The 18143-nt window shown below is 42.5% G+C and overlaps 1 protein-coding gene across 1 annotated transcript in view; it reads right to left on the reverse strand.

Moving 5' to 3' along the window:
• LOC136612785 (cilia- and flagella-associated protein 337-like) overlaps positions 1–14890 on the reverse strand; it is a 156078-nt gene extending 141188 nt beyond the window's left edge. The window contains exons 1-4 of the mRNA XM_066593457.1: positions 14660–14890; positions 8378–8648; positions 7667–7720; positions 1748–1831 (exon numbers count right to left, since the gene is read on the reverse strand). Of these exons, the coding sequence (XP_066449554.1) occupies positions 1748–1831; positions 7667–7720; positions 8378–8648; positions 14660–14763 (513 nt within the window). The 5' untranslated portion in view covers positions 14764–14890. The remainder of the gene's footprint in view (positions 1–1747; positions 1832–7666; positions 7721–8377; positions 8649–14659) is intronic.
• Between the last annotated feature and the right edge of the window lie 3253 nt (positions 14891–18143).

Consider the following 18143-nt stretch of genomic DNA (forward strand, 5'->3'; position numbering starts at 1 on the left):
ACAGACTTGTGCCACAGCTGTGACAGCAATGACAGCTATGGCAGAAGTCCATGATGCTATCCTATTGCTTTCAATGCGGTCGGCACTGCTGCGGCCCCATTGAAAGCAGTAAGTTGAGGGCAACCCTCGGAGCGATGATTTGAAATATAAGCCCTTCCTGGAAAATCATCCCTAGCTGTAAACAAAAGAAAAAAAAAATTATACTCACCTAGAAGAGTCGTCTGGCTCTTCTCTCCGGCACGGCAGTCTTTTTCTGTGTTCTGGAGGCCGGGGATTGAAAAACCCCTGCCCCCAGAAAGCGCTGGTCTCATTGGCTGAGCGCTCAGCCATTGGATGACAGCTGAGCGCTGCCTGTGATTGGTCACAGCGCTCAGCCAATCACAGGCAGCACTCAGCCATTCATTGAATTCATGACGGCTCTTCTAGGTGAGTATAATTTTTTGCTGACCCCATTAAAAGCAATGGGATAGCATCACAGACTTCTGCCACAGCTACAGACTTCTGCCACGGGGAAGAAGGAATCCTCTACCATAGCTGTCGCTGCCATAGGGAGGCGCAAGGGGACTAGGTCAGGAGATTTGGTATGCCTCCCTAAGGAGGTGCATTTTTAAGGCGCGTCTGAAATTTTGTGCATCAGAAACTGTTCGTATGTCTTGGGGTAGAGCGTTCTAGAGGATGGCTGCTGCTCTGCTGAAGTCCTGTAGGTGAGCATGTGGGGTTTGTATTAGAGGGGTGTTTAGACTGAGTGTGTTAGCCGATCGGAGTGAGTTGGGTGGTGTATGGATGAGAGGGAAGCGATGTATGGTGGCCCAGCGCCATAGAGAGCTTTGTGGTTGAGCAGTTTAAATTTCGTTCTGCAGTGAATGTGTAGCCAATGCAGTGACTGGCATAGTGCAGAGGAGTCTGAGAAACGGCTGGATAGAAAAGTGAGCCTAGCTGCCGCGTTTAGTATGGATTGGAGAGGGGAGAGTATGGTGCGGGAAGTCCAATGAATAGTGAGTTGCAGTAGTCTTGTCGGGAGTGGATGGGGGCGACAACGAGTGTCTTTAGCGTGTCCGTGATGAGGAATGGCTGGATTTTAGCAATATTCCTGAGGTGCAGGTGGCATGTTCGGGCCAGAAATTGGATGTTAGGGGTAAAGGAGAGGTCAGTGTCCAGGTATAAAAGGCAAGTCGTGTTCCACGGCTCTGGTGTGATTCAGCAATTTTTACAGGGAGCCTTGTGATGAATGAGCTGCCCCAGTGCCACTGAGGAGCTCATTTAAAAGGGACTGAGCTGCAGAAAAGCTATCTAACCAATGAACATAATGTCATAGTCCAAAGTGGAGGCTGCAGCACTCACTTGAATGCGACGGTCCCTTCAAACAACTGATTGGCTGGAATCAGCCCCCCACTGATCTGATATTTATGACCTATTTTAAGGACAGGTTTTCAATATTTAACTCCTTGAAAACTTTTTTAAGCTGCATTGTGATCATGTTACTCCTCCCAACACCCTCACTGCATATGATTTTACCAATTTTTTTTGCTACACAATTCACAGTAACCTGCCAATTTGACTATAGACATTTTGAAAGATGGCCTTGCATATGGTTGCTTTAGAGATCATATACTGGGAATGAAAAGAAGAAATACCAGTAGCTTACATATATAATGGGCAGTATACTTGTTATTTTTAATAGACAAAAAAGAATCTATGAGAATGTCCCTAAAAACTATGAAGCAAAACTTAGTCTCTGCTCACTCACAGTTGCTCGTAATCCAGTACTTTTCTTGATTGCCCGTTTAAATGCATCCAGATCCAGAGATTTATGTCCGCTTTTTTCAAGCTCCTAGAACAAACCAGTTTCATTGATTACAGTAAAGTGAATCACTTAATAACCTGACAATCTTTGCTGTACTAACATCCCTTTCTGACTCTCATACAAACGTATTTGTTTTGTAACATGTTCAGGAGTGACTCGGGGATTATCGACGACCATGAATATTTACTTCTTCATTTTAGAAATGTAAATCCATTAGGCGGCTTATCACAAGCAAAGTAAAAGGTGTGTAAATAATGGTCACAACTACAAATACATTCCAAACTATGCAAGACAAAGGTGTGGCTCAGCTAGCTTTGGGTATCACCTTACATGACTTCTTCTTGGCAAAGGCTTTTCTGATCTCCCAGGACAGGATCGGATCTCGACCTCGAGAGTAAATATGCAAATCATGCCAAAAGTGGACTGTAGCTAGGCTTTCCTTCACTTGAGGCAAAGTTTCCACTTGCTGCCTAGCCCTTTGCCTAAATACCTTGGCAAAAGGCAGAATGGTTTGTTGATGCCAACGCCCTACATTGCTTCCAGCACCCAAAGCTAGACACACCCTGCCTACTTCCCCTTTCTACACCCCTGATTCATGTATGGAGCCACAATATGTGCATGAGCCATAAGTGCAACTTTTTTTTATAGGCACTACTATTTGGCATTAAAGAGGTTTTCTGAACTGAAATTATTGGTAACGTATCTTTAGAACAGGTGATCAATAGCAGACTGGCAGGGAGCTACCATCTGAGATCTCACAAATTAGCTGATGAGAACGACCTATGGATGGCCGGAATTTTCAAAACACCATATGTGGCGCAGTGGCTTGGCTTGGTACTGCCGCTATCGCCCATTGACGTGAATAGGGGAGAGGTGTACTATAACACCAGGCCACTACACTATTGATGGCCTTTTGAGAGTTCTGGCCAACTGCAGTTTCTTCTCATCAGCTCATTGCATTGGGGGGGGGGGGGGGGGGGGGCAGGAACTAGGTGGTAGACTCCTGCTAATCTGCCATTGGTGAGCTATTCTGAGGATAGGTCATCAACACTTTCAGCCTCGAAAACCCATTTTAATAAATAAGGCTCTGTTCACACTTGCACTATAACGTTATAATAGAAGACATTGACTTATAGTTGGGTCTGTTAGGGTTCCTTCCTTATTTCCATTACTTAGATGGCAGGCATAGTGCTGCATGTTGCTCTATTCTCACCATCGAAAGTGATGGAAACCTGAACAGAAGTCATCAAAGGTTGATCAGCAGGAGTTTGCTGCTCAGGATCTCTACGCATCAGCTGTTCATCTTGCCCACCGTCACTGCAGCATGCCAGAGGTCATCATTGATTTTTAGGGCCGGAAAAGTAATAGATGGCTTGAAAGCAATGGGAACAATGCCTCCTATTGTACTTCTGGCTCGTTATTGCTGTCAGAGTGGGAGAGAAGTTGGCTATTGCACTTCTGGCTCTGACCAACTTTGACAATGTCTGACCAACCACATTGACAGTGGGCAGAACAATCAGCTGATTGGTAGGGATGCAGAGCAGTGGACCCCTACTAATCAAATATTGATGACCTATTCTGAGGTCATCAATAATAAAAATCCTGCATGATGCCTTTAAACATCACAGTATAACCCCCAAGTCACTTACGGTCCTTTTACACATCACTACTAACGCGTTCACAATAGTGCAGCATGTTTAGACAGGCAACTGCATTGTTGGCTTGTTCAAATGAGAATTGTTAGAATTGTTCAGTCCCTGTATAAGTGAATACAGCGACTGAACAATTGCTGTTTAAACCAAACTATAAACGAACAATAGTTTTTATGCCTGCATAATATAAACAACGAATGAGAAGCGAACGATTCTCATTTATCGTCAAATCGTCGGCTTGCGTTTAGACTGAATGATATTGTTCACTTTCACTTGTTTGAACGATTTTTTAATCGTTACGTCTAAAAGGACCTGTAAACTTCAGAGATATCAATCTGTCTAACGAGGTTTCCGCCACTTTTGACAGTAATATTATATTGTTATATTTGACAGTAATATTGCTAAAATACGTCCGTTCCTAACCACGGACACGCTAAAGACGCTCGTGGTTGCGCTCATCCACTCCCGGCTTGACTACTGCAACTCGCTACTCATTGGCCTCCCCCGCACTAGACTCGCTCCGCTCCAATCCATACTAAATGCAGCAGCTAGACTCATTTTTCTATCCAGTCGTTATTCAGACGCCTCTGCATTATGCCAGTCGCTGCATTGGCTGCCCATCCACTGCAGAACTAAATTTAAACTCCTCTACCTCACTCACAAAGCTCTGCATGGTGCCGCACCACCATACATCACCTCCCTACTGTCAGTACACCACCCAGCCCGCTCACTCCGATCGGCTAACACCCTCAGACTAAACACCCCTGTAATACGAACCTCTCATGCTCGCCTACAGGACTTCACCAGAGCAGCACCCATCCTCTGGAATGCTCTACCCCAAGGCATCCGGACAATTCCCGATGCACGAAATTTCAGACGTGCCTTAAAAACGCACCTCTTCAGGGAAGCATACCAAATCTCCTGACCTAGTCCCCTGCCCCTCACTATGGTGCTCCACCCTGTTTGCCTTCTGATAAATGATCTGTACATAATATTTCCTATTGCCTGTGTTCCCCACCCCCTGCACCTCCTGTACCACCCTCAACCCATTTGTGTCTAACCCAATGTACCTTATATTGTAATTGTTGTATTGTTTTGCATTTATCCATGCCTGAAAGCGCTGCGGAATAAGTTGGCGCTATACAAATAAAGATTATTATTATTATTATTAATATTAGTGCAAAATGCAGCTTTATTCTTGCCTTTAAAACTACCGACCTGACCGTAAGTCATTGAGGTCCAACAAGCACTATTTGACTTCCATTATAAACTGAAGCCATAGCACAGATGTGACCCCAGCAGAACGTGATAAATATGAATATTTTGGGTTTGTCAACACACATTTATAAACTGACTGTGGATCTGACATCCATACGGCATTTCATCTAGACTTAAGTTACAGTTGTCTAAACTTTTTACCAATAAGATTGTCAGTATTCATCAGGGATGGATGATGCATAAATCCTGACATTAGGCATGTGAATCATAATCAACTTAAAATATGCAGGATATTGAAGGCTGCTCCTTCATTCCATTTTCTATCAGTACACATCCTTCTTCCCAGAATGACATCTCTGTTGACAGTTTTCAAATGAGTTATCCAGGGACGTTTTTCTTCCAAAACCTGCTCAGTTTGCAATACCAACATAAAAGAAGATATACTCACCTAGCCCGCTGCTTGTGTCTCATCGATGTCCGATCCCCTGATGGTCTTCACTTCCGACTGCATAGCGATGATGTCCTGCCACCAGAATATGTGACCGCTGCAGCAAACCACCTGCTAAACGAGCCTGTGATTTGCTACAGTGGTCACATGGCTATGATGTTAATGATCTCATCCATTTGAGCTGGCACTGGTGGAATGGGCCCTAATTGTCTGGCTTATTTCCCTCCATATATTTGAATAAATGGTGGCTAATTCCAAGTTAGCATGTATATGGGGAAGTCAGAATAGATAGCTGTTGGTAAAAGGTGGAGGAGTGGGGAAGATGAGAACATCTTTTATGTTGGTACACCAGGTTCAGTAGGTTTTGGGGAAAAAATTACCCTGGAGCAGAGGCGTAACTAGAAGCTTCTGGGCCCCAGTGCAAAATCTGTAACAGGGCCCCCAACTATAATGCTTTATTCATAGTACTAGGCTTACTGTATGGAGAAGAGAGGCCTTATGGGCACCCAAGGCTCCTGGGCCAGGTGCACCGCATCCCCGGCATACCCTATAGTTACACCCCTGCCCTGGAGAACCCTTTTAATCTTGTACAGTGCAGAGGTAATTGTAGAGCTATGGATGTGAAATAATGTAGTTTACAATAGTACTATTGTTTTTTTATATAAGGAAGTTGATCCATGTAGAAAAGGACAAATTTTGTGCTTTTTATTTGAAATCTGAGTTGTGTACTACACCGAGATGGGATTCACATATTCTATCTGTATAGTTTACATTTGTCTATATATGTGCACAAGGCCAGCCTTGGTGTTCAACGTGTGCACAATGTACATCAACCATCCCCACTGAAACAAAGGGCACTAATGATTTGGTTGTGACCACCAGGAATTTTAACATTAACTAATCAGTACTACAGTATCTATATATTGTATGTCACTTTTAATAGACAACTCTATATCTGTTAATTTGGTCACATTATGTCAGTATCATTTGAGCACTGTATTGTGATAATTACTTGTGTTGCTCTGCTGCTTAAAGGGATTGTCCAGGAATGCCAAAAAATGGCTGCAGTCTGTGCAACCTATGGCAACCAGTCTTTGACAGGAGAATGCAGGTGGAGACCAGAGAGGAAGGGTGCGGAGCCTAAAGCTACACTATCGCTGAAAGCGATCTCTGGCTCACTACGTATCTCTAAGTATCTCCCAACAACTGTCCTGTGTAAAAGGACTCTGAGGTTTTACCCTTCCTCTACTCTCTACATGCATTCTCCCCTCAAGGACGGCTTGCCATTTTGTGTCATTTTTGTACACACCCTTTACGAACTGTACTGCATTTTAGCAATATATAGAGGCACTGGTACTCTCTAGCATTGTTATTAGAGCTGTGTGTCACAGAGGACTCATCCCTTATAGGTGGAGCGGTAAGCCTCTAACAAAGAGTGACTTGCTCTGGCAGACCTGGTCCCTCCATGTAGTACATGGTTGGCCATTAATGTGAACAGATGACCTATGACTACATTGCAGTATTCAGCTTCTGCAGCCACAGCCATGAAAAGGAGTCAAATTGCTGTGACAACTTTTTTAATGCAACCTAACCAAATTGTGCAATGTCGGAGAGGTTTTGTCACATCAACGTGCATCTAGAAGAATTAACAATGTGTGGGGGTTCAAGGAACTATTCCAGCCTATATTGTATATTGAAGTATGCTAGCATTTGTGACTGTATACAACTGAATACATGTTAATTGTCAAGGGGTGAATACAGTAAACCATAATTACAATAAATTTCAGACCTGAACCAACTTGAGATGTGCCTGTTTATGGGGAAGTTGAGGTCCAGCTTGGCCACACATGTACAGGGACAACCCTGCTTTCTAAATGCAGCCACTCTGGAGAGCAGACGTTATTTCTATGGGAAGCTGTGGGTGGCTATAGGTTTCCAAATTTATAGTATGAGGCCGATTTAGACACAATGATTATTGCTCAAAATTCGCTCAAAAACCATCTTTTGAGCGATAACCGTTGCATCTTAAGGCTCTGCCATCATCCACCTTTCGTGCACCATTTGTTCATCACTAATTTTTAGCAAGCTAAAAGTCAGTGATGACTCTTATCAGCGACGCACGGTGAGTTCTCAGCAGATAGCATTCTTTCAGCTGGTATCCCGCTCAGACTTCTCAGCAGGATACCAGCTGAAACCTCCGAGAACAAAGCAGCTGTTTGCATATACAAAGCAGCTGTTGTTCTCGGAGTTATCAGCGGTGTCCTGTTCCGCCTTCATTTAACTCTTAAGTAGCTAATTAGCTACTTAAGAGTTTATGCAATGATAATCGCTCAAAACTGTCACTCAAAGTGTCGTTTGAGCAATCATCTTTCAGTGTAAATGGGGTTTAACAACTTCATGCAAGGTCACACTCCAAAGTTGAAGCCACTCTTTGCAGCAGCCCTCCATTCCAGCTAATAGAGCGGAGATTGTACAGAGAAACTCCCTTTTTAAAGTCCATATTCCTGTATCATTAGTAAGAATTTGAGCACAGAAGACACATACCTCAAAAGCTTTTTTCAGTCTACGCAGCTGCTCCAGGGTCACTTGTTGTTCAAACTATGGAAACAAAATTATATCATCAAAGCTGACCATATTCATCACTGTGAAGTATATATACTGTTCTAGGGCTCATTCATTGGAATGTGGGGCGATCTTCCCCAGGTGGAAGGTTTACATTAGTAGTAATGAACAATAAGGAATCTTTAGAACTGATAACTTACATACATAATGGAGCAAGCTTAGTAAACTGGCATACATGCCATTGCGGCAGATGCATTATTTGTCCTAGACACTTTTTGCCACTTGCTAAACAGTTTCAGCAAGTGTCAAGGAAAGGGGCGTAGCTTACAGGTGTCTTAAAATGCACTAAAATGTTGGCAAAAAGTATTTGTCTTAATTAAGCCAACCAAATAAGGTAGAGTCTAACATGTCCAGCAAGATATGCCAAATGTATTACACAGTGTGAGCCACTGTGATGAATTTGGCACATCTTCTGCCTGGTCAAGTTTTAAGCTATCTAAATTTACGACCATAATATTAAATCTTCCTCACTGACTTTTGTATAATGAACAGAATCTTAGATATTTAAAAATAAAGGTGGATTTGCTTTCCTGAAAGTGAGGATATGTTGTTCTTCAGTCTCAATTCTTTTTCCTTGCTGTGGATCCACAAACATTATTTGCAAAAATGAACACATGCATTTATTTTACGTACTTTCTCTTTTCTGAGGCTCCGAGATGGGTCAGAGAAATTCTGAAGACTTTCCATTACATTGTCCACAAGTCCCAGGGAATACCGTCTCTGTTGCCTGCGTATCATCTCCTTCTCCAGCCATTCTGGAGGAGTTTGAATTTGCTCTCTAACTTCCCCAATATAGTCAGATGGTGACAAAGTTTGGCTTCTGGTGGCCCCCACAGCAGTTTTCGCCCTCTGTATTGCAGGTGGGTTTAAAGCAGATGCATTTTGTCTTATCTCTCTGAAAATACTATAAAATGTGGTCAGTTTTGGTTATTTAATAATTAAAAAACAAAAACAACAAGTACATTATACCTCCTGAGATTGCATGAATTGTATTTTATCTGTGAATGTTATAACATTTATCGTAATACCGGCATGTATATATCAAAGCATAGGTAAGCAAAGAGGATGCTCCAGCTGAAACTACAGAATATTGATTCTTGCCCCCTGCTGTAAAGTGCATCTTCCCGACTCCAGATCTCGCAAAGGAACAATCACGCTCGATTTTTCTTTCCCCCAGGAGACATCTCATATACATTAGGTAGTTGGCCACAAAGGGTAGTTTTATATAATGTGTATGGACACCTCAAGTTCTATATTCTGACACACAAATGTTCCCATATACCATACATTAAGATTTTGATTTCCTCAGCTGCTTCTTCACTACCAGATGACCTTCATATCCCAATGACTTTAATTCACTATTTTGTCTAAACAATATTGATAAAGTTCAGTCGGGAATCTTAGGAGAAGCCCATAAAGATCACAGCAATAGGAAAGGATAAAAATGAGATTTCTGCTCAGATTATCATGTAGCAAGATTAAAGGCACCCGTACAACTTCAACAGTTGTCGGCCCAACAACTGTGTCTATTTCTCTGGACTCCCCCATACACAAAAACACTCGATTCAGCCGAGCATTCATGTTTTTTCCACGAAAAGAGGGAGGAAAACTGCAGCCTGACAATGGCTTATATTGAGGAGGATCAAAAGGATCAGACATTGATATTCAATGTGCCAACTTTTTTCCTCCAACATTATCTATCAAAGAAAAGTCAGGAGGCACCAATACACATTACATAACCAAGTAATATGTCTCCATATGATAATAGTATCTCTGATGCAAAACAGTGAAACTACAATTGAAATGTTCTCAATGGTCTATTTAGTGCCTTTTCAGTGATATTGTGAGGACCATAAAACCTTTACTTCTGACTGTTATCAGAGTCGCTTTACACCAGGTGCCCTTTTCAGTCTGTGTGGCTCCTCTAAGCTGCTTAGTTGTGTACCTACTGTACCTCTTGGGTTCAAGTTCCTTTATTCATTCCAGGTAACTCCAGATGTTTGCTGGGTTAGCGGAGACATTTGTGGAGTGCTCCACTTGAAACACTAAACCGAGACCATCTCTGCTCCTCTAATGATTCCAGTATCCCTCTCAGGCTGCTTGTTGGGTAATCTCTGACACCTCCTTCTATGTTATGTTTACTTTCTCTCTGCAAATACGTATGCTGCAACACTGTGCCAACAACACTGCTTTGCCTTTCTGGTCTTGATGTAATTGCCCATGGAACACCGTACGCAATCACTGTGTCCTCTCTTGTAGGTTACACAGGCAGAGTGGGAATAATGGGGTGTGTGCCCCAGGTACTGGGAAGCAACCAACAAACTACTCTGCCTTGGTCAAGGTGTTTAGATAAAGAGTTAGAGGAGCAAAAATAGTTGTTCTGGGTGAAGGTCAGCAATTCAGCCATGGACACTTTTAGGTTTCTATCATATCTAGTGTTCTAAAATAAGAAAAGGAGAGGTTCTCTTCTATGATAAGATAGAGAACAGATATTGTCACTGGGGATTTGTTGGTTTCTTTTCTTCACTACTAATAAATGTCAGGAGATCACTTCACACCTCAGGCTTCATTAGTGTCACAATTCATTTCCCCCAGGAATTCTCATCCATTAAGTAGAAATGCGAAAGCTAGAGAATCTATAACATATCTGTAATGGGCTTTAAAACTGCAGAATTTTACACAACCTCCTTAGTTAAGGTTATGTTATTCTTTTCAAATTAACCCTTTAAACATAAGGTTCTCTTGTCATGAGACAATTGCACTTTTAATAGAAACAGGTGCCCAGCTACCCATGAAAGGATAAGATGGGTGCAGAGCCTAAAGCTACACTATGGCAGGGGCTGTATCCTGGGTGCCTTCAGTTCAATGTGACCTTTGGGCTTCATTCACATAAAACTTCTCTATTATGGGCCAACTGTATAGGAACATAATACAGAGAAGTGCTAATTACATCTACATTTTTGTATGGCCCTAGTTCACATTTCTCAATACACTACATGCTCCATTGGCTGCCATATGACAACCAGATTCTCTCCATATAGCTCAATGCAGCCTGTGTTTTAGGTCCTTATAACTACACATTTGTGCTAGAAGCATATTGTATGTTGATTTATAGACACATTTTACAAAAGCTCTCACTTTTCAGCTTACTAAAGGAAATGTAGAAAAATATATTACCTGCGTTGAGGTTGAACATAATCCATAATGGTTTTTGTACAGATCGGCCTACTGTGGAGGTGAAGATTGTAATTCCATACAATTCTTCTTGGATATGACCTTGTCTGTGCTTTATGCATGGTAAAGGACCTATGTCTCTATAGCCTAATCTTAGCGGCAATGCTTCCTGCAATGGTGTATATAGGTGTGGAAGACATTGTGAAACTTTCTGTTATACAGTGTGAGAAAACACACGGCTTTATAAGGTAGAGGCTTACAAAGAAGACTAATCTATCTGGAGTTCTCTGTGTAACAATAATTACAGTGAACTTTAGAAGAGGAGAATGTGAGGTTCACCATGTCTGTAGCAGCTGTTGGAATAGGATGAACAATTATGGTGTCTGAGCTATTAAAGGGCAAGAGGCAGAAAGGATTACAGTTACACATGTAGTATTATTTAGTGATTTGTTGCATCACCAAATGGTCTGCGTTGGCACAGATTTAAGTGTGATTTTTATCTTTTCAACCAATTTCATACATGCAGTAGAGTCAAATATGCTACTTTCAGAATAGGATATTTAGAGTTGCGCATCCTGATCCTTCATCATGATCTTTGAGTTTGAGTTTGGGTCCGGAGACCCACGATTAGGCTTGGACACACTTCGGAACTCTGTCCGTAGGTAAAGACAGTCTGGTTAGCTCCTTACAGTGATTACTGACAAAGGGGTTTTGCCAACTCGCACAAGCCTTCCTAGAATAGAGGACCTGGAGCAAATAGCTGATCTCCCCAACTTCTGTTCTTGGGAGCCGCACATTTCACTATTTGCTGCAGGGGAGATCTAGTACTACAGAACAAGCCTGGCTGTCCTGTAACACTAAGACTGCAGAAGGTCCACCAGAGTCGGAGTCACTGTTACTGAGCCGCTCTCCATTCTGGGTCATAGAGGGGCATCTTGCTTTATAAGGTTCACATTTCTGAATCCATCAGACTCATGTACACTTGGTTCAGCAGAGTGTGCATGTTTTTTTTTAAATGAGGGAATAAGTCAGACCCCTCAAGCAGTGGTATATCTCCTGTGGGAACAATTGAATGGCCATGGTGAAATGCTATCCTTCTTTAGGGCGGCTTCACACGACCGTATGTACAAATACGCTCACCTCAATGCAACATATTTGTGCTTGAACAAGGTTGTTGAGGTTGATTTGCTGTGAAAAGAGCAGAAAGCGCAGTTCTTCCTTTTTTTCAGCATGTATTTTTGCAAAATACGCTCTTGAGATCGAACCCATTGAAAACAATCGGTTCTATTCTCTATGTTTTGCATGCAGAAATGCAGTTACAAGTTTACTTTACATAGGTAAAACAATAAAGCCACCCAAATGCATTACATAATTGTTTAACCAACAGTTACCTCTCCTGAATCCCCCATAAATATACAGGCACAGATTAGTTGTACCCAAAAATATACTTTAATAGTTGGACGGGCCTTTTACACTGAACAATAATTGTTCACACTCTTGCTGAATCGTGGGAATTTGAATGATAACCATTCAATGTAAATGTCACAGCGACTGAATAATGAACGATAATTCATTCATCAGTTTCTGCAGCCATAAAAATCAAATGATGATTGGCCTGTCCAAACCTATGAACGATTGCCTGTTTATTGCGAGTGGAGGCAAGCGGCCAGTGCCATCGCTGGGACGACTATCGGGCACTGAAGCACTCAACAATCATCCCATGTAAAAGGACCCTAAAGGGCCATTCACACAGGACGATTATCGCTCAAACAAACAAAATTGAGCGATAATCATCCCTTGTAAATGCAAAAAAAATCATTTCTTATTTGTTCACTTCTTGTTATTGCTGACTTTCACTCAGTATAAGAGGTGAACAAGATTCATTGAGAATCGAAACGCGTTCTCCGTGTACCCTGATTTTTAAGCACATTCTTCAATAAAGCAGGAAAATACTCTGTATGCGTCCACATTCCCGTAATTTCATTTAGAAACTCAGTATAAGAAACATCGCTGGCTTGTCGCTACATGTAAACGTTCTCCGCTTCACATAGAAGGTGAAGCGTTGAGCAAGAAGCCTGCCATCCAAGAGTGAACTCTGCCTGTCTAAACGCTCTGCATGAGTGTCAACGACCTTAGCGGTGAAGTAAGCGCTCGTGCTGTCTTTTAGACTACTGTCGTCTCGTCTAAACGGGACATAAGCCTCTGCCAGACACATCTAGCTCTGCTTATCTCCTAGGCGAACATGGGATCTAGCATAAAAACAGCAGGTGTTGGATGATTGTTACAGAGCCCATACACCTTCAACAAAAGTTGGATGAAAAATCATTCATCCAACAACTTTTTGTCCTGGCTTTCCCATACACACTCATGTTCATCTTGGCTGAAAATTTGTAGGAGGTATGCGGCAGCCAGACAGCTCCGGAACCAGTTTATCTCCTAGGGAACAGAATGATTAGACATTGAAATTCAACGTTCCCGATCCATCTTTCCCCGACATCTGGTAGAGGGTTGCGGGAAAGTTGAACAGCCCCCATACATAGTAGAAAGTCTTGCAAACCCATTGTTATCTGACGACTAAAGTCTAATGTGGATGGGGACCCTTACTTCATTCCACATGTATTAGAACATTGGCTGATGCCACTAAAATCAGAGGCTGCAGCTGACATTAAAACAACCTTCACGTTTCAGCACAAAATTCTGTCCTGGAAAAAGAGGGAAGTTGGGTTCATTACCCGCAGTTGTTCTCTGTTGCACTTTTGATCCGCCAGTTAGAGGCCTCATTTTTGGCTGTCCAAGATGACTGCAGGAATTTTTTATCTAGCTAACACACACTGCTCTCTGCTTGGCTATGGCTCATCATATGAGCAGCTCCAGCCAATCAGAGAGGAGATACAGTGCATTGGTAATCTTAGGGTACCTTTACACGGGACAACTGTCAGACACTTATGTGCCCAACAGCTATCCTAATGATTACCGCTCCTGTGCTTTACACTGAAGTAATAATTGCTCACTGAATGGTACTGTAGATCTCTTCTAGCAGCCCATCTCCATTCAGAATAAACAGGCAGTCGTTTCCATGTTTGCATGGGCAATCACTCAGACTACTGTCAGCCCATTATAAACCTTGTATGGCCATTTTATGAAAGAACGGATAGAGCCTTGATATTAAGTTGACTGCCACACTTGTCACCCAAAATCACAAAGTGATGACATTTATCACAATACAGAATCTCTGATATTACACAAAATTGTTAAAAATGTTTGTTCCCCAGAACCTACACTTCTTATTACTTTGGTACCTTAAGGGACCTTTCACATGGGTCAGACCATCAGTGGATTTTAAGGCAGAATTGAAAATTGATTAAAACTTGCCTGCAATTCCACTTTAAAATCCACTGTTAGACCTGCAGATTTTGGTGTGGAATTCAGCAGCTGCGGATTTGACTGTGTCCCGCGGCGTAATTCCGTCCCGTGTGAAATGTCCCATTAACTTCTCTGTGAATTAAAATCCCTTCACATACTTTAAATCACACAGAAACATTTTATCACGTTTACAGTATATAGAAAATATCCTGGTAGATCATTAGCCTGTGTAACTACATTGTAACCAGGCACAGCATCATTACATTTAGCATGCTGCAACATTCCATTGCCATAGCAACAGTAAACAACTGTTACACATTGCTAATCTCTCAGTACAACTTCCCTACCCAAAAAAACTTTTAGTTTTACTCCTCTTACCTGGGGGTATTGTATGTCTCTATTCTGCCCAGGGCAGAACTGGGTCTCAGCTTCATTTCCTGAAACAAGGTTTTAAAGTCCAGTTGGAAAAACTTGTTTGTCATCCTAGTGCAATTGCATTGATGGCAACAGAGGTCACTTAGCCGCAGGGGGATGTGCTGAGTCAGTTGTGAATATCAGAGCCCCTCTAAGAGTTATTACTAGGAGCCTCCCCTCTCCTCCCTTGTGCTACTGTTCTCAGCACTGTGTATGTTTGCAGGTCAGGTTGCTCCAGGCACGGTCCTGCCTCTAGAGAAGAAGGTAGTTGGCTCAGGTTTCAGTACTTAGACATGCAAATGAATACAAGTAGTAATATTCTTATCTGGCCTCTGCATAATCAATGTACGGGGACCAATTACATAATTTCTGAAGCAGCTGCTATTCTATATGCAGTTGATGTCTGGAGGGTTATATAACGTTAAGGCTGCCTGTCCACGGGCGTTTTTGCATTGCGTTCCCCGCGGCGATAATCCGGCCGCAGGGAACGTAGTGCACACTTTCCATAGCGTTGCTATGGAAAGGGCAGCCCCCCTGTCCATGAGTGGAGAATCATACTGATTCTCCGCTCACTGGTAGCATATCGCAGCATGCTGCGAATTGCCGCGATTCTCCGCGGAGATCCATCTGCTGGCTCCTGCTCCCGGGCGACGGCTCCCGCGGCGGAGATCCACCATGAGATATCGCAATGCCCGTGGACAGGCAGCCTTACTCCCATTACATTACTCTCAGATTTTTCTGGTATCAAAGGACACATCATTTATTGAAATATCCATTTTTAGTATCAATATCATTTTTAGTATCAAGTAGAGTTGAGCGAACATACTCTGCCGAGCTTGATGCTTGTTCGAGTATTAGCGTACTCGATGGTGCTCGTTACTCGAACGAGCATCAAATCGTGTTCAACCCTGCCCCAGCTTTTGGCTCCTCCCCACTGTGACGTACCTGTTTTGGCCCCTCCCCACCGCAGCGCGCACCATTGGCAAGAGAGAGAAGAAGAAAAAAAAGCTTGGGACCCGGTGTCCCACATACAAAAATGCTTGAGTCTCCCATTGTAGTCAATGGGGTTCGTTACTCGAGTAGAGCTCTCGAATTTTACGAAAAGCTCGACTGGAATAACGCGGACCCGAGCATTTGGGTGCTCACTCATCTCTAGTATCAATATCTCTACATTTGAGTAGTGTAGTACAAAAATCATCTGAATATAAAAATTTTTAGGCCATCCTCACACATGGCAAAAATGGTGTGGAATGTCCGCTCTCGGAATTGCTATGGAAATTTATAGTATAGTATAGCATTTATAGTATAAGCCATGTGGATACAGTTTCTAAAATCTACTTCACATGCTGTGGAAATTTTCCATGTTCAGTGGTTTGGAAAAATGCTGCCGATTCTAAGCTAACGCAGTTTTCCAGCATAAAAGTTTCCTATTGCAGAATACCCACAGTGATTATATTTAGTGTGAAAGTACCCTAAGACTACTTACATACGGCCAAGCGTAATATTGGGCCGTGAAACTAAGCCCAATATCGCACTTGTGCACGTGTGATGCAACAGCGCATCACCAAAGCCCCTCTCATCCCTTCTGTGAGGTTGTGATCCTTCGCTGCGGCTTTAAGCCACGTCGGAGTATCAGCAAGTGTTTCCCATTGCTTTCAATGGGAAACCTCGCATCACACTTGCATGCACATCACACACCGTGCAATGTGTTTTCACGTCTCATTGAAAACAATCGCTTGTGAATATGACGCAATTCAAAATCTGGTTCATATTCATGCGTCTCACAACAAACATGTTTTGCGCGATGTTCTCGGTTGAGTGAAAAGCAGCCTAAGGGTAACTACCCACTACCGTTTGAAAATTTGCTGCTCTTTTTTTCCCCAAGTGTCTATGGGACTTTCTAATGTTAAAAACGCATCGCAGCAAAAATCACAAAATCGTGATTTTGCGCAATGCGATTTTAACATTAACAAGTCCCATAGACACCTGGAGGGAAAAAAAACGAAATTCGCAGTGAAAAAGAACTGTAGTGGGTAGGCACCCGAAGGGCGCCTTCACTCAGGGATATGTGTTTTTTAGTCTTTTTTGAGTGCGTATCAGTGTATTTTACTGTACTTTTTGCGCTCACAGGGCAGGTTCATTTGCATGAATATGCCCCAATTTAAATAGCTATTTAGTCTAAAAAGTTGCAGATGCGTTCTTCTTCTCACTGAATTGCATAGCGTATTGAACATCCCGTTACGTATTGGGCGCACGAATATGCTCGTCTGAAGCCGGCCTTAGAATAACACGCCTGTAATAATATAAGTGAGCATGTGTAACCCCAAGGTACTCCCTCTACATGGGACCACTGTTATGCAGGATGGTACTGCTTGAGCTCCACATAGTGTTAAACTGCTGTCTATTCTATTGAGCCCTATATACTGCAGCTAAAAATCACTAGCTAGTAACTGTTCATATTAGCAAATACTCTACACTTTTCAACACTGAACTAATCTGCTACTACATCAGGAATGCTACATTTACTACTTATTCTAATGATAGAAAATACTGAAAATATTGGGCCTTAGGGGTATAAGGGGTATCAGATACTGTTCATGTAGTTTTAGACAACTATATTGTGTTATTTATCAGCATTTCTGGTTTTGGTTTTAAAAACTGCATTAAAAAGCATGAAGAAAACCTAATGCCCCGGTGACAGCACTCTTAGGGATATCTAAGCTAATAGAATGGAAGTTCTGCAATCAGGGTCTATCAGTGTGAGTGAAGATCAGTAGATGAGATAAAGTGCACTTCCACCTCTGGGGGGCTAGGATGCACATCATATTGATTGCAATGGCCACTGTGTACTGTTCAATTTCCTCTGCCGGGGTACTGCTGTTAAATACTTACTGTAGGGTGCTCAGCAGCAGGAAAACCATAAGTAGCAAAAATGATTGTCCATAGAGGATAGGGAGAATCTGATGGTAGTATTCATCAATGGGATTGTTGATTGAAAGTCCAGAAAAAAATGTTTGCCCTTATGATACTTTATCCCACAGATCTCCAGCAAGGGGAATCTTGAGAAAAAATACATATTAGCCTTATCAAAAAACCATTGATAAGTGAAGTGAATAACATTATCTAATGGCAAAGGCACATGTCAATGGAAGCCATGCCTGCAGTTACAAGCGCCTACCACTATAAGGGGGTCGGCACAGAGGCTTCCACACCAATCCTGTGTATTTGGAGCGGAAGTCTTCGCGCCGACCTGTCATATAGTGGCTGGCTCTTGTAACTGCAGGCATGGCTCCTATTGAGGCCTTCGCTCTGACCTCTGTGTTATTGCGGCGCTGACAGCATGCAGCCACTCAGCTGATCGGTCGGAGTCCCGAGCGACGGACTCCGGCCAATCAACTCTTGATGACCTATCCTGATGATCAATAGTATCCTCACTGGAAAAATCCCT

This window comes from Eleutherodactylus coqui, chromosome 1, assembly GCF_035609145.1.
Source record: "Eleutherodactylus coqui strain aEleCoq1 chromosome 1, aEleCoq1.hap1, whole genome shotgun sequence".
NCBI lineage: Eukaryota > Metazoa > Chordata > Amphibia > Anura > Eleutherodactylidae > Eleutherodactylus > Eleutherodactylus coqui.